The sequence below is a fragment of the Oryza sativa genome, chromosome 6 (genome assembly GCF_034140825.1).
Source record: "Oryza sativa Japonica Group chromosome 6, ASM3414082v1".
NCBI classification, from domain to species: domain Eukaryota; kingdom Viridiplantae; phylum Streptophyta; class Magnoliopsida; order Poales; family Poaceae; genus Oryza; species Oryza sativa.
In genome coordinates this window covers 11,633,134-11,654,543 of record NC_089040.1, presented here as the reverse complement: position 1 = coordinate 11,654,543, position 21,410 = coordinate 11,633,134, and the positions used below count along the sequence as shown (strand labels likewise).

The 21,410-nt window shown below is 40.7% G+C and overlaps 2 protein-coding genes across 3 annotated transcripts; both read right to left on the bottom strand.

The window, feature by feature from the left end:
* Positions 1 to 7,446: 7,446 nt before the first annotated feature.
* On the bottom strand, positions 7,447 to 10,782 carry LOC136351275 (GPI-anchored protein LLG1-like). The gene is made up of 3 exons (XM_066311240.1): positions 10,569 to 10,782; positions 10,359 to 10,421; positions 7,447 to 8,021 (listed from the first exon to the last, which is right to left on the bottom strand). Exons 1-3 carry the CDS (start codon positions 10,627 to 10,629, stop codon positions 7,654 to 7,656), a joined length of 492 nt encoding a protein of 163 aa, XP_066167337.1. The 5' UTR covers positions 10,630 to 10,782; the 3' UTR covers positions 7,447 to 7,653.
* Positions 10,783 to 11,136: 354 nt separating this feature from the next.
* Positions 11,137 to 19,636, bottom strand: LOC4340836 (RNA polymerase I termination factor). Of its 2 annotated transcripts, XM_015788297.3 has the most exons (10): positions 19,413 to 19,636; positions 18,176 to 19,282; positions 17,336 to 17,420; positions 16,898 to 17,009; positions 16,119 to 16,231; positions 14,500 to 14,597; positions 14,259 to 14,335; positions 13,456 to 13,530; positions 12,500 to 12,562; positions 11,137 to 11,798 (listed from the first exon to the last, which is right to left on the bottom strand). In XM_015788297.3, exons 2-10 carry the CDS (start codon positions 19,280 to 19,282, stop codon positions 11,654 to 11,656), a joined length of 1,875 nt encoding a protein of 624 aa, XP_015643783.1. In that variant the 5' UTR covers positions 19,413 to 19,636; the 3' UTR covers positions 11,137 to 11,653. The 2 variants fall into 2 exon arrangements, with proteins under 2 accessions (XP_015643783.1, XP_015643784.1); XM_015788298.3 differs by lacking the exons at positions 11,137 to 11,798; positions 12,500 to 12,562; positions 13,456 to 13,530; positions 14,259 to 14,335; positions 14,500 to 14,597 and adding an exon at positions 14,809 to 15,079.
* Positions 19,637 to 21,410: the final 1,774 nt, after the last annotated feature.

The window sequence follows — 21,410 nt, the reverse complement described above, 5'->3', positions numbered from 1 at the left end:
GGTTCTTCACAGAGGTCTCTGCCTGAGGGTTATCATCTCAAGGCAAAGATTGTGTGCGCTACTGGTGGTCTGAGCAGGATGGTGGGCCCAGTGACCTGATTGAGGGCAACATCATCATGGCGATTGCAGTGCGGCACCCATAGATTGAGATTACAACTCGATCGCATGCAACCAAGAGGTGGTGGAGCTTGAAAACACTGCTAATGCCGCATTTCTTAAAGCTATAAGGATGAAGTAACGTGTCGCATACAGGCTGGTATATCCACAACTTCGCCACCAAGTGAGGAGAACAGCGGCGGCTCTAACGTGATGTGGTTTGGGCCACTTGGTTCAAGATCGAGTACGTGGTGGAAGAAACAAGACCCACCTGTCCTGGGGCCCTTTGACTTAGGAGCCTGGGGCAAAGTAAAAACAATTGCACACCATAATCCTCCCATTTACTCAAGGATGTTAGAGGGATCAATGATAAGACGTAGCATGGGTATTCCCTAGGTAATTACGCCGCTATATACTCCCTTGTGCTATAAAAGAAGGGATAATACCAATTAGAGGGGACTTTTTTTACTCTTTGAACTTTGGTATTTTCACTAGAGTAAGAAACCCTAGCTCAACAAAGAACAAACATTGTAAACCTCTTGCATCCACATAGTGTTAGACATAGTAGTAGGGTATTACGCTTCCGAGCGACCTAAACCTGTATACTTGCTTGTGTTCTTTGTTTGAGTGTTTACATCACCTAAACTCGATCTCTACTCGCCCCTTGGCCAAATCTCTAAAGAGGGTTCTCTCTTCCCCATTATAGGAGTAGTGATCTCTGACACAGATAGACCTACCATAAAGGAACATGAGAAGACATGTAGTGTGTACATGCTTATTGGCCTCCCATGGTGTGTATGAGAGGAGGCGTGGGTACCACGTCTTAGGGGCATTTTGGTCTGTATAATAACAGAAAACGTGACGGCGATGGCACAAATCTAATTTTACAAAATTCTAGTGGCACCCAGCCGATATCTCGAATTGTACTGATATATTTCTGAATACGCAAAACTGCAGTGGCATATATCCAATTAACCCTTATTTATATGCAAATCTGTAAATTACCTGTACACCACATATATACAAATACAATCCTCACCAACCATTTTTTTTAAAAAAAAAATCCTGAGCACAGCAGCTTCCAGGCGGCCGGCAGAATGCAGTGCAGCACACAGGTGGGATCGCGGGGGGGCTGCGGGCTTACTGCTTGCAGGCATCGCAGGAGTCATTCTTGGTGGCAACGGTCGTGCATGCAAATGGAGGGAGGTGGGTAGGGGTGTAAGTGGCTAACCCGCGAAACCCACTTATAGACTAAAATAAGCCGCGAATCCGCTTATTTTGATCTATAAGTGGGTTCGCGGCTGACCCACTTACACCCCTAGAGGTGGGCGTGCTTCCATTCTTCCAGGCGATCGATTTGCAAATGGTCAAAATGCACTTTCTAATGCAGTTGGGCGGGCCGCATGGAAGAAAAGGTCTCGCATGTGGCCAGCGCAACCGCATGCGAAAATCCCCAGTGCAATCGCATGTGAAAAATCTGATTTTTCGCATGCGGGCGCTTAAGTTGACTGCATGCGAAAAGGAAAAATTGCGAAAAAAACAAAAATTCGAAAAATAAAAAAAATACACCGTCGTCGCCGTTGTCCTCATCCTCCAGCAGTCGCCATCGTCGTCCTCATCCTCCTGTCGCTGCCGCCGTCGACGTCGTTCTCCTCCCATCACCGCTGCCCTCCTCCCTTATTGCCGTGGATCGGGGGCGAGCGAGGGCGGCGGCCGACGGATCCGGGTGGGGGAGGGCGGTGGCCGATAGATCGGGATGGGGGAGGGCCTCCGCCTCTATCCACGCCCGCATCCCACCACGGCCCTTGCCCGTGGCTGCCGCCGGAGTCTGTGTCCACCGAGCCACGCGGGGCGGCACCCTCCTGGTTGCCTCGGCGGCACCACCCGCTCCTGCTCGGTGAGAGAGAGAGGAGAGGATAGGAAGAGAGAGAGGAGAGGATAGGAAGAGAAAGAGAGGGAGAGGGGAGAGGTGAAGTGGAAAATTTTGAAGTGTTGAGAGGGAAAAGAGAAAGGAGAGGAGAAAATATCTGTGTAAAAGAGGAGGGGTATTTTTACATGCGGACCACTTAAGAGGACCGCATGGGAAAATAGGCTCATTTTTGCACGTGGTTCCTTAAGAAGACCGCATGGGAAAATGAATTTTTGCATGCAGGTCTCTTAATGAGCGGTATGCGAAAATAGAGCTCGATTTTTGCAAACGCGATTAGTTACTGCCTGCTTGTAATATAAAGGGGTCCTCATATAGAAGAATCATTCTTATAGTAGTGGTGGCGGTGATGCGGGCCAGCTAGGGCATCAATCGTCGCGTGTGGCCGATGGTCCTTGCATGCAGGAGGTGGCCGTCGGATCTCGCATTCGACCAATGTGCAAGGAGCAACCGAGCAGCGCCAGAGCATGTGGTGAATGGGGAGATTGGGGATTCACTCACGTGAAGGTGACCTGAGATCTGCTTGGGACGCCAGGGATGGTACCGGCTGGAGCAAAACCACCCTTGTGATGTTTCGGCTAGTGCTTGCGGGCGAGATCAGGAAGGTGGAGACAGCGCGGGAAGGCGGGAAATTCCCCCGGCTGGATGGGTGCTGGGGTCTAGAGCCCCCAGGATCAGGGGCCGTGGAGAAGAATTCGGAGGCCCTCCTATCTTGGGGCTGCCGTAGAAGCTACGCTAAACATTGATTTTTGTATTAACCCCTAAAATGATTTTTAGGGACTGTGCTTACGGGAGGAAGCTACAGTGCTGCCCATCGAACGTCTGACGTGAAGTGAAAAATCGAACGCCCAACTCTAGCGTGCCCTCTCCAAAACTAAAGACAATATACATTTGCATGCATGTATGTCCACCCATGCATGCATACATACCCAATACTAATAATTTTTAAATCATTTTTTCTCATTAACTTTTTATTCGATTTACCATCTAATTACACCATTATATTTGCTGCAATTAAATAGTTATAACAAGACCTCACATGATTATATTTTTATGAAAAATATATGTCTAAAAAATTTGTGTTTCAACATTTATAGAAAATTGTTTCATCATGTGTTAAAAAGTGTTTCAACTCATTTCATAAAATATTTCAAAGAGACGCAACGTTCACAAAAGTTTGACTGAAACACCGATAACCACTATGTGAAACATTGCGTCACAACTAGCGAAACATTGAAAAATTCATGTGAAACATCATAAAATAAACTAGCAAAATATCATAATATACTTATTGAAACATCTAAACAATATCATGTGCGACATTCAACAGGATTTATTACAACAGAAAAGAACTTAAAGTTTGCAACATAGTCGAATTCCAGTTAAAACAATTGTTTAATTGTGTACGAAATACTAAAACTTAATGATTAAAACAAATATTTTTTCTATCGAAATATAGGTGTGCGAGATCTCGCTATCAAAATATAGATTGAACAAATAGTGTAGGAGAAAAAATATCTTTAATCTTTCGAAAAAGTTACATGCATGCATACATATAATATGTACTAGGAAGACAAAGAGTAGAGGTAGCAGCCACATGTAGCATTTAAGGATAAAGAAAAGAAAGGTAGGAGAGCGTCCAACCTTTTAGCCTATGTCGGACGCTCAACGTGTGACATTTTCTGTGTTTAGGAGCTTATGGTGGAGATGCTAATGTGACAACTATTTTTTAGTAAATTGTGCTTTGACCACACATTCTTACCAAATTTTCACTTTGAATCATATCGGAAGGATCCTTTTCACTTTGGACTGGTGGCCCACATGTGTCACACTTACATGTGGCCCGCCTAGTCCAAAGTGCAACATTTACTAACAAGATACATGGTCTAAGGGCATGTTTGGATTAGTGCCAATTTGTGCCATGCCAATATTTTGGTAGCTTCAAATAGTACTTTAATAGCATTTGGATTGTGACCAATTTTTCCTAAATGGTAATAAATCTACTCTATTAAATTTAGTAGTGCCATACCAACATTTTGGTAGGGCCTCAAACCAAATCAGCCCTAAAAGTGAAACTTAGAGGTGAGAGTATATAGCCCAAAGCATAATTTACTTTTTTTTTCATAAATCCCTACCCTTTTCATCACGTGGGAATCCTCCTTGTTTAAACGAAATGCACAATGCTTGATATCATATTAGTATAATCATCAATATTTTTCAGAGTTTGGAGTTTGAATCTCCTATCTTCGTGTTTATCTTAAAACAATGCTTCCGAAGATTGTCAAATGTTTCCTAGAGGTCTCCAATCAAGCAATCTTGAGTTTTCATCTTCACAACCACATCGTCCAGTACATAAGCTTCAACATTGTGGCCAATTTAGGATAGAAAATCACCATGGATTTCCCGTTGATAGGTAGCTCTAGCATTTGTCAACCCAAAACACATTTTCACGTAGTGAAAAATACCATAGGGCATAACAATATATGTTTTTTCCTCATCTTCCCTAGACATGCTAATCTGATGGTAGCCTGACTAGGTGTCGAGAAAACTCAACATTTCACGTCCAAATGTAGAATCAATTAGTTGGTCTATCCTAGGGAGGAAAAAATGATTCTTTGGACACGTTCTATTGAGGTCGATAAAGTCTACTCACATTCTCCACTTGCTATTTGACTTCCTACTATAATGGGATTGACGACCTACTCAGGGTGAAGTACTACTTTTTATCGCTTTAGTCATGTGTCTCAACTTATAAGCTATTGATTATTAGGGGACTGCCTATACATTTGTCGACAAATTTTTCCCCAAAAATTTGACAGATGTAATTACAGTACAATCGTAGTGTAATTACACTGTAACTTGCATGTAATTACACTGTAACTATAGTGTAACTTGTATGTAACTTTCAAAACTCTCTCCGTAACATGTTATTTCGGTAAAATGGAGGTCGTGGGAACAAATTCTTTCATATATGTGTGTGCTATGATTTGTTTTCTTCCTCACCAAAACAAATCTTGTACTAGATCTAACGATTCAAAATTATGTGAAACTTACATATAAGTTACACTGTAGTTACATGCAAGTTACAGTGTAATTACATATAAGTTACAGTGTAATTACACTACGATTGTACTGTAATTACATCTGTCAAATTTTTGGAAAAAAATTTGTCGACAAATATATAGCAAAATCGTATATCCAATCACACGTAAACAATGCACAAGGCTCCAGCCAAGCCCGTAAATTTGACAATTTGATCCTTTCAAAAAAAAAACTTATTTGAAAAATGAGCCGTGTCAAAAACTTATTTCAAAAATAAGCCATTGGCTCAGCGCCATACCTAATGGCGCCGCTGAGGTATAATGTCTTAGCGCCACAAACATTAGCGCAAAGATATTATCCGAGTCTCAGCGCCACTGTGCTTGGCACTGAGCTGTTTACCGTATAAAAATCTGTGCAATCCTACTTTTGCAAAGTGTAACGTGGTCGTGGTGGAGTAGTACTTTCATCTCATCGTGGAAGTCCCAGGTTCGAATCCCTTGAACATTCGTTTTCTCTTTTTAAACCTTTTCTAACCCTACTCTTCTAATTTTATTTAAAAATTGGACGAAGCCGTAATATATAGTATACTTGTTTTTTAAAAAATAAAACAATCCAAACAAGACCTAGTATATGTAACAGGAGAGTACTTGTAGCAGCTGAGAAAAGAAAACAAAAATTTGCATGAAGGAGGACTCAAACCCGAGACATCTTGAGAAAGAGAAAAGGGACTACACCACTTCACCAAACATGTGTTGCTATCTAAAAAAGCCTTTGGCCCTTTTATCTAGTAGACAGCTCAGCGCCAAGCGCAGTGGCGCTGAGCTCTGATGACACGGTAATTTCGTGCCACCTCGGATAATATCTTGGCGTCAATGTTTGTGGCGCTGAGCCAATGGCTCATTTTTTAAATAAGTTTTTGACACGGCTCACTTTTCAAATAAGTTTTCTATAAATGTCAAATTATCAAATTTACGGCGAGCCGAGTGCCCCAGCCGCCCGCCTTCGCATCCCCACCCGCGCTGCTCGGCTGCCCATGAGTAGTCGCGCCTAGCCTCCATGCCGCTTAGAACCTGGTTTCTTGCGCCACTGCCTGCAGCCTGCGCGGTTGGCAGCTGCGCCCTGCCCGGCCGGGCCGCTCGTCAGTCGTCATGCCGCTGCCTTCCGCGCCGCCTCCTGCCTTCGCGAGCAGCCCGGGCTAATGCTCGTCGCACAGCCGCTTGCCCGCTTCTGCGTCGCCTCCTGCCTCCGCCTGCAGTCCGCCTCTGCACCGCCGCCTGCTTCCAGGTCGTCGCATGAGACCAGATCTCCGACTCTCCGCAGTCCATCTATCTTCGGTCGATTCGGTGGAGACCGAAGACCGGACCGAACTTTCGGTTAACCGAATTGTTCGGTCCGCTAATTTTTGTTCGCTACTTCGGTTTTCAATTTGTGAAGACCGAATATTTGAAAGACCGAACTACCCGGACTAATTTTTTGGTCTAGACCGAATGCCCACCCCTACTCTTTCGCACAAAGTTATTTGGCATTATGTTGGAATTCAATGGGACCTACAATTGGAGTTCATGAAGATACTGCATGTTAGAAGTATATATATGTATGATTAGAAATAAAAGTTAAATACAAGATAAAGATAGAGTCCTAGAGACAAATTTATCCTAACTTATCATGTACTCCAAGTCTCTACCTTATATGTACTCTCTATATATACCCAATGAGAGGGTTAACTGACTAGATTTTCCACGTGGTATTAAACAATCAAACATCGATTTGGGCACCGTTTCTTTGTTAAGGTTGGGGATTCTTGTTGGAACATTTGGAGCCGAAGCAATAATCTCTACCTCATATGTACTCTCTCTATATATCCCATGAGAGAGTCAAGTGACAATAGATTTTCCACGTGGTATTAAACAACCAAACATCGATTTGGGCACCCTTTGTTTGTTAATGTTGTGGGGATTCTTGTTGGAACATTTGGACCTGAAGCAATGATCTTGTTTACAATGGTGTACAACAATCTGTCCAACACTGGAAGAAGTTTTGCATGGAAGACTTTGACTTAACCTTTGTATAGGCAAAGGAGATAGATAAACCAATCTGGCAACCATGGATAGACAATCTCGCATAACTGTTTTTCTTTTAATTTTTTTTACATATCATCTAAATATGTTTAATTTGAATTTAACATAGTAGGAGCCTCTCTCGCCCGTTTCTCGTAAAAGAAGCCGTAGAGGGAAAAAAAAGCTTAACCAAAAGTTCATAAATTTACAAGAGTAAAGAGAAGCATTATTGCTCAAAAGAAGAAAAAAAATATCCACATGTATTGAATGAGTGTAAATGCCATGAAAGAAAATTAAGAAGAAAAAAAAAAGGAAATCTGGGGGTACTCTTATCTCGTAATGTATATATATGCTGAAACGCAACTTATTACCACAACTGTAACATGTCCATTCTGTGTGATAGTGTATCTTTTCTTACTTCCTCCGTTTTACAATGTAAGTCATTCTATATCTATCTAGATTCATTAGCATCAATATGAATGTGGGAAATGCTAGAATGACTTACATTGTGAAACGGAGAGAGTACTTCATTCAGTAGAACAATAACACCGGGAGTCCAGATACAATTAAGGTCGTCACAAGTGAGTACATCTCTGATATTCCTTTAGCCCCTCGGGTGCCGCTTCCATTAGCAGTTTGGTTAGTACTAATGGTGCTATTGTTACCGTTGCAGTCAAGCACTGCGCACTCGTTTGAAAACAGGCCAGCTGGATAGCTTCCATGGGCGTTGAGGTAGACCCACATCGATTCTGCGCAGTTGGTGCTTTCGTCGTTGATATATTGGCTGAAATTGCATGCGAACTCGTTCAGAGCTGGGCAGCAGAGGTCGGCAGGCCATGGCGATTTGCACTTGCTGGTGATGGTCGTGTAGTTCTGGTTCTCAAAGCTCACAGGGCAGCCTGAGAGAGAGATAGAGAGAAATGATGTTAGTAAAGGTCCATAGTTGGTGTGCACGGTGTGTGTGCCGGTAGCTTAGATATATTTTCAATTTGTAATATCTATTTTATAGCGCTTTTCAAACATGCCAAGCTAGCATTATTAGAGGTATGTCAGAAAAAAGAACTGGTTTTATGAATGTTTTTTGAGAAAACAGGTTTTAGGCTATTATTTCGTTTGTTTTGGGTGTACAGAATTATTCATGTGGAGGATCTAGTTCCGTAATAAAAGGAGCAACCACCTTAGGAAAACCACGATGGCTCTGTTTCCTCTCATAACTCAGCAAACGGGTTCTAAGAAAGGCAAAATATAAACCGAGAAGCCTCTCGGTTTAGCGTTAACCAGCGACGAACCAATTTGTGAGAAGGACTGCTACACGTGCTAACGTGCATGCTTGTTTTTCCTCTTAGACATACATGTCTTTTTCTTTCTTCTTATAAAGTTTTCTCTCAAATTACTTATCCGATTTACAATCCGATTACACCATTTTGTTCGTTACAATTAAATCTTCACAACAAGATCTTACATGATTATATTACGATGAAAACATATTTATTTTTGTAAATTACTTTTATTATATACATAAGTTACTTTTATCATATATATATATATATATATATATATATATATATATATATATATATATATATATATATATATATATATATATATATATATATATATATATATATATATATATATATATATATATATATATATATATATATATATATATAAAAGTTACTTTTAGATTTGACTAAGTTACTTCTTAGACATATAAAAGTAAATTCAATAAAGTCTAAAAGTAATTTACATATATTATAAAAGTATTTTAAAACAAAACGGAAACATACTATTGCATTTTTCAAGTTGAAAGGAAACACTAGCTAGATAGAGTACAAACCAGCTACCACTAGCTGTGTAGTTACGTCCAATAAAAAAAGGTATGCATTAAGTTACTTTCTTTTTGTTATAAGTTACTTCTATAATATATGTAAATTACTTTTGAGCTTTATTGAATTTACTTTTATATGTCGAAGAAGTAATTTAGTGAAATCTAAAAGTAATTTATAATTTTTCATCAAAATATAATCATGTGAGATCTTATTATAAAGATTTAATTGTTACGAACACAACGATGTAATCGGATCATAGATTGGATGAGTAGTTTAAGAGAAAAATTTATTTGAAGTATAGGTGGATAGGGTCTCTTATAGATGGAGTGGTAGCTGATTTAGACAAACTAACTACCACTAGCTGTGTAGTTACGTCCTTTAAGAAAACTTATGACAAAAAAATAGCAATTCCGTTTAAGAAATCCAATGAACTCCTTGTTGACAAATTTCTGTCCGTAATCCAAACAGTTTTCGCTTAGGGGAAAATCCAAATAACACCTACAAGTCAATATCCTCCTTATAACTTAATTTCGTGTAAAACACTTTCCATAAGTATATTCTCTTCTAACTTCCCACCTCTATCTAGTTTTCATTGATTTTTCGCCGTGTTAGCGATTTGTGGCATCCTGTGGACCTCCAGTGTAGCGAGCAAATTTGCCCCTATATCAATTTAATACAACACTTCTTTTATTGGGTATGAGATTTGATACACTGTTTATGTGGTATGTGTTTATTGTCGTGGTTTTAATGCCATAACGCTGGTGGAATTAAAGTGTGCAAAAAAAAGAAGGTTAAAGGAGGCTGAAGTACACATCTTTGGTTGCAAGGGGCAACTTCCCTCACCACAATAGAGGCCTATGGCCAAGGCGTGAGAAAATGCTGCAAACTGGATAGAAGTGAAAAGTTGGAAGAGAAAATAAACTTGTGGAGACTGTTTCGTACTAAATTAAGTTGTAGGGGGGATTGGAAAGGCCAGTGAATTATAAGGGTACCAAGTTATTACTCTTGTTTGCTGGGAGTAAAGCTTGTGAGGCCTCATCAGTTCTCTTTCTAGATGTACCACCAGAAACCAGTTCTCTTTTACTATTAAACTATATAATCGGAATCAAGAGTGCACACAGCCGAACATGTACGCTAACTCTGTGGACTAAATACATTAGAATGAATAACTTGGACAAAATCATTCAGAACTGCCTTAATAGTAAAAGAACTAATAGAGGCCTATGGTGTGACATTACAAGTCTGCTAACAAGTTCTGCTAACAAGAAGTACACATCACCTGACCATGTTAACAAGTTCAGATAATAAGTCTGCTAACAAGGTCTGACCATGTTAACAAAGAACTAATTGAGCATTTGAGCTGTGTGCAAAGAAGAGAAGTCGTTATAGAGAGGCCATACGTACCACCCTTGGCCTGAAGCAAGCTCCTCCTATTCATCGATGTTCCCATCACCTGAAGCACCCCATCTGATCAACAATTCCATAGCCACAACACAGAAAAACAAGGACTCGTCAGAGATTCAGATATAGAGAAAAAGCACTCACTGGAGTCAGGAGCAACAAGTAGCAGAGAGAGAGAGAGTGTGTGTGTGAGAGAGAGAGAGAGAGAGTGACCGGATAAGATGGGAGGAGACAAGAGGAGGAAGAACAAGAACACAAGGTTCAGATCAGCCATGGCCTGAGAGAAACTCACTATAGCATATGTTTTCTCTTCTTTTGCTGGATAGACACTACAAGAAGGTTCGTGCTTATGCTATTGGGAAGAGGGGAAATGCTATGGACTCACTATATTGATGGAGACGGGTCAATCAATAGGCAAGTCTTTCACGGGTGCCCGTGTCCGCAGGTTTGTGCTTTATATAGTCTACATCTGCTTTTGATATGTTCAAGTTGGTTTGTAGCGCACCCATATTTTAGAAGGTAGCTTCCAGTGCATTACTAGCTTTTTAGCACACTAGTAGAACTGTACGAGTCCTTTTGCAAACGGACATGCAAAAGGGCAATAGGATAGGGCCTTTGTAAATTGATGCGACATCTCAGATGTGCCATGGGACGATGGGAAGTGTTTCATATCAGATGCACCATGAATCCATGATACTCCCACTGCAGTCCAAAATATATCTATCTTAAGAACGATGAAGAGAGTACCAAAATATAGCTATCTCAGGACGGAGAGAGTATCTGGGCAACTTAACATGTACAATAATGAAAAGGAATGGCTAAAACATGAGTAGGATCTTAGTCACAAAAATCTGAAAAAGAAAACGGAAGATCACAAAAGCAGGCAGATCAACAAAGAATGCACCTGTGGTGTGACGAAATTACAGGGTTCATGACTCCATCCATCATAGTTTAAATCGTAATGTTCAGCACTTTCCATACGAAGATGATTGGACGCCACAGCCATGCTTACCATGGCCCGGGGAGAGGGGGTAGGGGGTGCCCTGGTTGCTGGATGAGTGTCGTCGCCCGTGTGCACATAGATGGCCTATCCAAACAATTCCCAAGTGCATTGGGCGGCTAAACATCAGTGCCATGCATTCCAAAAGCCAAACATTTTGTACAGGCCACAGAACACATTTCAACAACAGGCGAGATGTAAGACGGCTAATGCTATCCTTTGAACGAGGCGAGATGTAACTAAGACGGCTATTGCTATCCTTTCAACGGATTGGGAAGGTTTTGGTGGATGACATTTCCTACGCTTCCCCTTCCCTATAGTCAACCATTTCTGGGCAGTAGCGCTTCGACAACACTTCCACTTGTTCAATGAAGGGCTTCTCCTTGTGGCCACCTAAATAGCGGACCATCTCGTTCCATCGTTGACGGCAAACCTCTCCAGACCTAGTAGAGTGAATGAAATACTCCGTTATTATAAATTTGTAACCAAATGGAACCAAACTTCAACGCACATGGAAATACATGCCAATTTCAAAAGGTTTAAATAGGTTCTTGGTAATGCCTACAGAACGTCATATATTTTCAGCAAAAAGAAAAAAAAAAGATAGATTGCTCAACAGTGCAAAATGTATGGTTCTCTTCAAGTCCCAAGTCAAATATTATACCTCGAATGCAACTTCGATCACTATAGGTAACAAGTACCTCTATAGGGAAAACTCTAAGCCTCTAATATCTGCATTCATTACCAAAAAAATAAACCTTGCTGATCTGCACTACTGTCTCCACATTATAAGACTGGCAGGTGCAATCAAACTGGTCAGCATGAAAGAACCCACATTTAACTAGTGCACATGCTATTGTGCATCCATAGTGAACTTAAATTCCTTAATACGATTATACAAATGTAGAGAAAAAAAAAAGGCATGAAGAGTAGCGACATGCAGCCCAAGGTTTCCATTGAAATACAGGGTAGGGCAGATTATTTGACCTGGGTTTGATACTTCAGGGGATTGAATACCTGGTTTCATACTTTAAAGAAGGAGGTGGTAAAGTAATCGTAGAACAAATACTTTATAGGGGGCTAAGAAGTTTTTTTCCCTGAACAAACAAGATTGAAGGTAGATCAGAAATATTTGAGCACTCACCTGTGATCAAGAAGGTTATCCCAGTCAATATCTTCAACACAAACAGCATCAACATTTTGAAGCCTGGAAGAAGATTCAGCGATTAGTTATAAAATTTCATGCTAGCAAGACTTAACGTGAGGAGACAAGAGGCCTAAAACTGAAAAAAAAACACAATCCACTATCTAATCCAATCCAATAAAGTCCAAGAAAATCAATAACATTTAAACTAATTAACAATCGCAGCAATCAGAGTCTAATACAGCAATCTACTATTTCAACATCTCATCAATCGAATTTTGTTTAGGTAGTATGCTTTCTGACCAACTCTGCTTTCTGAAGAAAGAGAAGATGTGCTCCATCGGTCCATTGAATGCAAAGCCTAAATTGTAAATTAGCTTTCACAATAAATTAAATGGCATGTCATGGCATGTGCTATCTTGTGCAGTATGCCCATTGAGGATAAGGATTTCCCTTGATTCCTATGAAATTATAGTGTAGCATATAGACAACTTCAAATAATAGAGAAAAATTTTCCGATTCTCATGCCATTAGTTGACACTCATCAGTCATTACTTGGGTTCTATGTCAGCGGTGCGTTTGTTTAAAACCAAAGGTAGACAACTTAAGGTGCCCTAGTGCCAGTAATTAAAAAAGGGAAAATGAAATCAAAGCCTAGTTTCCAATTCTTCATCAAATTTGTGACCTCATGGTAACATAAACAGGATAGGCAAAGCAAAAACTCTCAAATTTGTGAAAAATCCATAGTACTTCTAATATTTGTAGTATTATATACATGCACACTTCCATATCAACAAAAATAAGTGCAAACCGTACCATCAATAAGCTTAAGGACATTTCGACAAAAACCAGATTAAAACTGAAACAACTACTATTTTAGAACTCTCGGGTATAAAGGACATAGCATTAAATTTTGAAAAGAACAATGAATTTGGTAAAAATCTGTACAAACTTACGCTTCCACCAATCGATAATCATCAGTGTCTGCCCAGATGCCTTTCTGAACCAGTGGTGATGCTAACTGGTAGTACCTGAAAGTGTGGATTGAATTAATTCGACATGTACAAGTACAAGCAAACAACCTACTCTGATGATAGCAAATTCATCTAGAAGCATAAGATTTATGCAAGATAGAGCAGGTTTAGCTGTACAAAAAGGATGGGATCGATTAGTTAAAGTTCTGTCAAATGCACATTGCCATAAAACCTCAACAATTTCGCCTGTGAGCAACACTCTCTTTTGACGACTAGGCCAATCAATGTGATGTAATAATGCGCACAGCCACAGCAGAAGATTAGAAGCAACAGCAATGGTTGGCCCGCAGCCTGCTGGCTATATACCAATGGATCCAATGACAATAGAAAGCATGAGTTCCCAGCAGCATATGAAAGAGTACGAAAATCAGGAAAGGATCCAGAAAAAATAGGAAAAAGTAGATCCCTATGTAAGGAGGCACCGTAGACCGTAGGTATACTACTCTCTTGGTTTTGGGGTTTCACTTGTAAGTATTAACCATGCACAGATACCAAGCCAACCAAATTTTATGACCTAAAATAACTAAAATGCCCCTAAGGTGAAGAAAAATATATGTTTTTCTCATGATATATATTTCTCATTTTAAAAACACTCTAGGTATTATTATTGCCCAGACAAATCTGATGTGATGCACAGATAATGATATGATCACAGCACCTCAGATCTGGAATCAGCTGGGAAAAGAAAACATAAAGTACTGGAATGCAGGTAGCTCAATACTAACCACTTAAGGCAGCAATTCTTGTGATTTCGGGTTGTCAATTTATCACTAATAGCCTCCCATGCAATGTTGTCTCTTAACTGTCACAAAAAGCAAGTAAATTACTTCATAACAAGGAATGATGGGATGAAATAATAATGAACAGTGCCAAATATGCAAGCTAACGTACAGTATGAAAAGTTGTAAAAATATTACAGCAGGCCTGGAATACACCAACGAACAGTCGAACAGTAGTAAATTTTACCTTACGATTACCAGCATCATACTCTTGATGAGCTTTCACTCGCAAGTCCAAGTTCACCAAATCAAACAAGTTTTGGTACTCGTCCTGTGTCCACTGGCCTGAAATATAACCAATGAACACACAAACAGTAAAAAGTTATGAACCATGGTATACATTTTACTTTATATGATTGCATTGTGTTGCATTCATTGCACAAGAGGCATCAAACATCATTCGCATAGTGAAGCGCAAGTGGACCCTTCATAACTTACTCTGCAAACTGTCTTTCCATTTAATGGAAATGCAAAATCTCGCAACTGACAATGAAATTCAAGTAGAAAATGCAATTTCGTAATCAACACCGTATTATGAAGTTTTTGCATGTAGTTTCCAGTGTGTTCAGAGTTAGAAAAACAAAATATGACAGATTTGTAACAAGTTGTGTCTAGGGGTGGATATTCGGTCTAGACCGAAAATTCGGTCCGGTTAGTTCGGCCTTTCAAAGGTCTTCAGAAAGGAGAAACCGATGCTGCCAACACAAATTCATGAACCGACAATTTGGGTAACCGAACGATCAGTCCAGTCTTTGTTCTTGCACGATCTGATCAATTTAGCACAGAGCATATCAAAGTCATTAAGCCAGCCTTCGAAATGATTCTTAATCAACAATTATGAACTAAATAGACAAATAAACTAATCAAAATATCAAAAAAGAAGTCAGAGATCACAGGTCCCAATCACAAAATGACAAAAACTGACATATGAGAAACCAGGGAATGGGCATCCACTGCTTGCCTCTGGCACTACAACTAGCTTGCTCCAGCCCTTTTCGTTGGCTGTCGATGCCAGCTGCCCAACCTACACCTCCCAGGCAGCAACACCCCCAGGTGGCCATGCCTCACCACCTTAGCCCGCCAGCTGAGCAGCCTCTGCCCCTGCACTGTCACCGCCTCGCCTCTGCATCCCTGATCTGTCAATCCGATGCGCCTGGGGGTGGTGGCATGCTGGACTGGCGGCTAGGGTTGAGAAGTACGCAAATGGAATGGGGAATGGTGTCTAGAACTAACTGGGACCTTGAGGAGTTGGGGCCTGTTGGCGTCATCTACTGGTGGAGGTTCAGGCAGTTCGGGTACTGACGTACAGAACCAAACAACCTAAAAAACAACCAGTCTTTCCGCACAAATATATGGACCAAGCACCATAGGTGACTTCGGGTTTGGTTTTTGGTTTTGGTCTTTTTTGCCCACCCTAGTTGTGTCTGCTATGCCTGCACATATAATACTGTGAGGTCTGTACAAGTCATGTTTGCCACGCCTGCACTCCTGATACAAGTTTTGACAACAGGTTTCATATCCGATTTCCTCTTCTCACGAAGTCCCACATTTGATGTATGTTATACAGCTAAACAAAAACTAACTACAGTACAGAGTCAGCCTGCAGTTAGCGCAAGCATTTTACGTGCATAATAACCAATTCAAGAAAGTGCTATGTATAATGGGAGAAAAGGAATTCTGGAAGAATGCACAAAAGAAAAGAACATTTTTTTTGAATACCGAAAGTGAACATTTTTAGAAGTTAAAAGCCAAGCATATTGCAAAGAAATATTGAACTTCAAACAGCGGAATTGCAGCAACCAGTACCTGATTTCAAGTTTTTAGGTTTGATTCTTCTCCAAGTGTCCTTTAAATGGATCTCACTCTTTCCAAGTTCCTGTGCTAATGATATCCAAGAAGTGCCGTTCTTTTCAACATGCCTGTGTCATAATACACACTGATCTTAATAAGCCTTTCAAAAAACATACTGCTCACATTTAGGTTTTATGAAGACAAAATGCCAATAAATTATGCTTTGGATAGACTGATGTATCAATCACTTTGCAGGATGATGTGAAATGATATGAACAAATATGAAAAATCCAACAGAAACAACCTCAGTCAAAAATATAGTCGAACCGTTCAAAGCAAATTGCAAAACGTCAACATGAAGTTACAAAGGTTTTAGTTTGACCTCACTCATGGTTGTGAACATTACCTTAAAGACTAAAAAAAGGGGATAGAGCAAGCTACATAAGTTATTACCATACAAGCAATCTGAATTTATTTAACTTCAAAAATTGAATCTGAATTTATTTAACTTCAAAAATTGGGTGATGCTCTACAAATTAACTCTGTGGATCCTTGAGCACATACAGAACATTCAAGATATATTTGAGGACTGATATTCACGCTTCTAGATGATTGATTTGTGCACCATTTTATGAAAAAGGTTTTGATTTGTGTAGCTCTTTTCAAAATAGTTTGATCTGTATAGCTGAAAGTACAAAACATTAGCAAGTATGGACTATGGAATTGTTTTGAAAATACGATATGCAGGAAATAGAAATCTGCATTAGCTCAACCATAGGAGGGCTTTATATTACCGGCGAATCTTCTCATACTCCTCCGGAGTCCATTTACGCTCATCACTCCTATAGAGTAAAATCCGTGCTCTCTTGTATATGGCTGTCAATGGCCTGTGAGGTAATGATTTTCCTGCAAAGGATGTCGTGCATTAATGAGTAACATGATATGCTGTCTGCCATGTAGATAAGGGAAAAGTGAACATGATGTAGTGAATGAGCGGGAAGCAATTTTTCACTGTTCCCAGTGCCGATATTCCAAAATATATGCAAAGTGCATATTCTGTTGGAAAATTGAACTTTGCAATGCAATGAAAGAGATTTCAGTATTGGGGCAACAAGGAGATTTTACTTTCTTTGCAGGGATAAAAGAATAATGACATTAGGGAAACACAAACACAAGCAGACATAAGGGAAACAAAAGTGAAGAGTTAGATATAGAAGATGTTCTCATCTTACCAATCTCCGCCCAACAACCCTTAAGCTCTGGATGTTTACTACAAGCTCGAATCATCTCTAGCCCATTCTCTCCCAATTGCTTCATCTAAAATGAAAAATAAAACATGTAATGTGTTTAAACTTTATATTGCGAGGCATGGAGTTTCCATGCACCATTTAGTTTAGTAGTAATAAAAGACTAGTAGAATCATGAGATGAAATCCAAACACCAAAAGAATACCACCAGCATATTTGAAAACCAGTGATACAGCGTAAAAGTTTACTAACAACAAAGTGGTGTCCAAGCTAAATCATGAAATTTCTGTTAACTTCCCCAAAAAAAGATTATTGCAATGGAAAATTAATAAACAATGCAACAGATGGATTCTGATATTCCCTCCGTCCCAAAATATAGCTACCTTTGAAATTCAAATTCCTTTAGCTTACTTTTCCATCGTACCCCTAGCAATCTATATCACACCAACTACTTAGCCCTACTATAATGATGGGCAGTTTTGACCTTGCACCATAATCCTTAATCCCTCCAAAAGCTTCCTAAGTAGCTATATTTTAGGACGGAGGGATTGTTGAACTGCACAGCTAAAGTGCATGCTTTCATCAATATATGTTTTAAATTTGATGACAGAGGATTGGCATGTTTGTTAAACATGATTAATAGATCATCTGAGTGCAATAAAGACAAGAAAAAATCAGTCATAAAGAACAGCCAGGTTTGTCTTATACAGTCAGTGGCATAGTTCTCATTCAACTTTAGTGTGCTTGTCACTGTTTCATATATTTTCATATATTCAGGTATTGAAGTAAAGAGGAAAGATGCTAAGCATTCGAAGGAGAGGCAACCTCTATATAGCTCATGATGGCCTCCATAAGGGTCGCGTTTTCTTCTGGAGTAAAACGTTTCCCATGCACAACTTCGGATTCAGCACTCTTGCCATTATCTTCATCTTCACCGTCGTTGATGCTAAACACCTCCACAGCATCAGAAAAGCTCACCCGCCTAACCTTGTCCTTTGACTGGGCTGCTTTTTCTTTTTCGCCTTTTCTTCCACCGTTCCTTTCCTTGCTCTTCTTTTTTTTCTTATCATTCTTATCATCCCTACCAACCTCATTCCTTCTAGTCGATGTATCGTTCTTCTTTTTTCTCTTATCATTTTTGCCATCTCCACCAACCTTATCTTCTCCAGTGAGTGCATCAGTGCTTAAGTCAGGATTAAACTTATCGCTTTCATTTTTTCTCTTCTTGTTTCCCTTTATCTTCACTGCCTTCTTAGATATGTTAACTTGATCACCCTCTTTCAGCTCAACAGAATGCTCCTTTCTTCTCCTCTTCTTATCTCTGTTGGTCATGATTTCATCACCGGCAGATCCATCTGCCACAGGCTCACCATCCTCATGCTTCCGTTTGCTCTTCTTGGACTTCTTACCCTGTTCCTTTTCACCCCTGCCCATCTCCGCATGCAACAAGCCTGCATTTTCATCAGTAGAACCAGCAAGTATCTGCCCCTCTTCAGCCATCTCCACTTTTCTCTCTTTCTTCTTCTTCTTCTTCATCAACTTATTATCTTTCTTAATACTCTTGTCTTCCTCCGAGCCGCATTTGCTCATATCACCCTGAACATGCTCCGAGCAGTGCTGCTCCACCTTCAGTCCTGAAGCTTCAGCCTGCTCCGCCTCGGCACAGGCCTCCTCGATGTTATCGGCAATGACCTTGTTCTTCTTCTCCTTTCCGTGGTCCTTCTCCTTCTCCTTCCTCTTCTTCCTCCTGTGCACTTCTTTCGCCTCCTCAACGTCCATTGCAACCTTCCCCATGCTATTACTTGGGAAATCTGTAGCCAAATCCAGCTTCACTGCCTCTCCATCGCCGCGACTGCCCGATTCAGCCTTCTCCTCCTGGCGCTTCCCCTTCTCCTTCTTCTTGCTGCGCCGTTCCGCTCCCTCTCCGCCCATCTGCGCGCGGGCGGGAGAATAGATTAGGGTTTAGCATCCATACGGGAAAAAAAGGGAGAAAAAAAAACCCTCCAAAATCAAAAGGGAATTCAAATAAAAACGGAAAGAAAAAACAGGAGAAACGAATTACAGTAGGAGTGACCGCGCGAGGAGCCGAGGACGAGTGGGTACGACGTGCGCGAGGGCTCCACCCCGGGAGGCTTGAGCCGCGCGACGGCGCGGGGTGGCGGCGAGCCGTGCGACGGCGCTGGGAGACGGCCGAGCTGCGGCGGATAGCCGGCGACGGCGAGGGGCGGCGGCTGAGTGGAGCGAGAGGTGCGGCCTTGCTGCCTCTAAAGTCTAAACCTAAAGCTCGTTTCCACATGTTGGGCTGGACGCTGGAGTAGGCTTACTGACTGGTGGGCTAAAGAAAATTTCCCTTTTCTTTCTTGGAACAAGTCTATTTTATGCCCCTCCTGTCTTACCTCCTCATTAATCATCCTCCAACCGCAAAACCGGGTATAAGCGCTTTCCGCATCTTCCAAAACTGGTGTAAATCAACTCCTTTGGTGATTTCTTGAGTGGTTTTCACTGACGTGGTAGGTTGACCACGGTTGACTTTGCTGAGTTAGCAAGTGGGGCTCACATGTCAGCAACTCTCATCTCTTTTCCTCCTCTCTCTTCTTTTTTTTCCATCTCTCCCCCAAGATTAGCGGCACAAATCCCGCAAAGGAGAGAACGGGTAATCGATGTTACACACCTCCCCAGCGACAACACGGCTGCAGAGCCCTTGGATGCGTGCGGTAAGCTTGTGGTGTACTCACGCACGGTCTCGCGGTACCAAACACCACCCTACGCTCGCTACCTTGGACCTGAAAACAGAAATACAAACACTCTCCACACCACCGCTACTATATGCAACTGAAATGCACTTCATCGGCATTCGATGGGGTTTGTATCATCTCCCATACTTGATAAGATACTAGGCCCAGCCCGTCTTAGGGTGTGTTCGACACCTCCTTTTCTCAACACTCCTCCCTTGTTTTCCGCGCGCACTCTTTTCAAACTACTAAACGGAGTATTTTTTGCAAAAAGTTTATATACAAAAGTTGCTTAAAAAAATCAAATTAATCTATTTTTGAAAAAGTTAGCTAATACTTAATTAATCACATGCTAATGGACCGCTCTGTTTTCCGTGCGCAATGTTAGTGTTGGGAACCAGCTATGCCGAACACACCCTTAATACGGATCTATAGTCGGTATAGTATGTATAGTTCCTGATACAAGTGAGGAGTGATTATAGTCCTTGTATTTATAAATCGTATGTAGAGAGAGCCCTGATGTACCATCATCATCTGGCTATGGTGAACCGCACAGATGCTGAGCTCCACCAGGACCTCTTTCTCCCTCTGGGAGCCAATGTGGATGATGAGCACCCGACGGCAAGTACCCTAATTTTCCCTCTTTTTAACGGTACAAATCAACAGCTGTAAATATATAACCAATATATCCTTGCTCAGATAAAACGATGCAGCAATCCAATCACGTGAAACTCCAGTACTTTACTCAGTTAATCAAGCACAAACAGAACTGACAGTGGTTTACGTTGCAAAAGTTTAGCTAGACTTCGATGTGATTCTGCTTATATCCACTTACAACCAAAATCAACAAATGCTAGTAGCTAAGCTCTACCCGTACGTGCAACAATAATACACGAATAGAAAAGGAGTTGGAATTCACAGGAACCGAAGGAATTCAGCCAGAAAAAACAGATCTCTAGCCACGCTCTTCCCTCTCGACCGACCGGTGGCGGCAAAAAAAAATCAAATAGCAGGGAGATGATGGGAGCACCATCACGACAGTACGATAGGGAAAAAAACCCTAGCTAAACAATTAAAAAAAAACCACATCTACTCTATAACCTGTTACATACATACATACATACATACATACATATATACATATATATATATATATATATATATATATATATATATATATATATATATATATATATATATATATATATATATATATATATATATATAAAGGAGGAGTTGTACACCTCTAATTCTACATGTCAAATCATCCGGATCAATCCCTATCGTCCATCCGCCAAGTGAAATCATCTCATCCGTTCGTCCAATGA

Coding starts and splice junctions, on each gene's coding strand:
- LOC136351275 (XM_066311240.1), bottom strand. CDS start 10,629: ATGGCTGATCTGAACCTTGTGTTCTTGTTCTTCCTCCTCTTGTCTCCT. Junction 10,422..10,568: donor GTCTCCTCCCATCTTATCCG/GTCACTCTCTCT, acceptor ATTGTTGATCAG/ATGGGGTGCTTCAGGTGATG. Junction 8,022..10,358: donor CTTGCTTCAGGCCAAGGGTG/GTACGTATGGCC, acceptor TCTCTCTCTCAG/GCTGCCCTGTGAGCTTTGAG.
- LOC4340836 (XM_015788297.3), bottom strand. CDS start 19,282: ATGGGCGGAGAGGGAGCGGAACGGCGCAGCAAGAAGAAGGAGAAGGGG. Junction 17,010..17,335: donor GGGTTGTTGGGCGGAGATTG/GTAAGATGAGAA, acceptor CATCCTTTGCAG/GAAAATCATTACCTCACAGG. Junction 14,336..14,499: donor ATGATGCTGGTAATCGTAAG/GTAAAATTTACT, acceptor TTTTTGTGACAG/TTAAGAGACAACATTGCATG.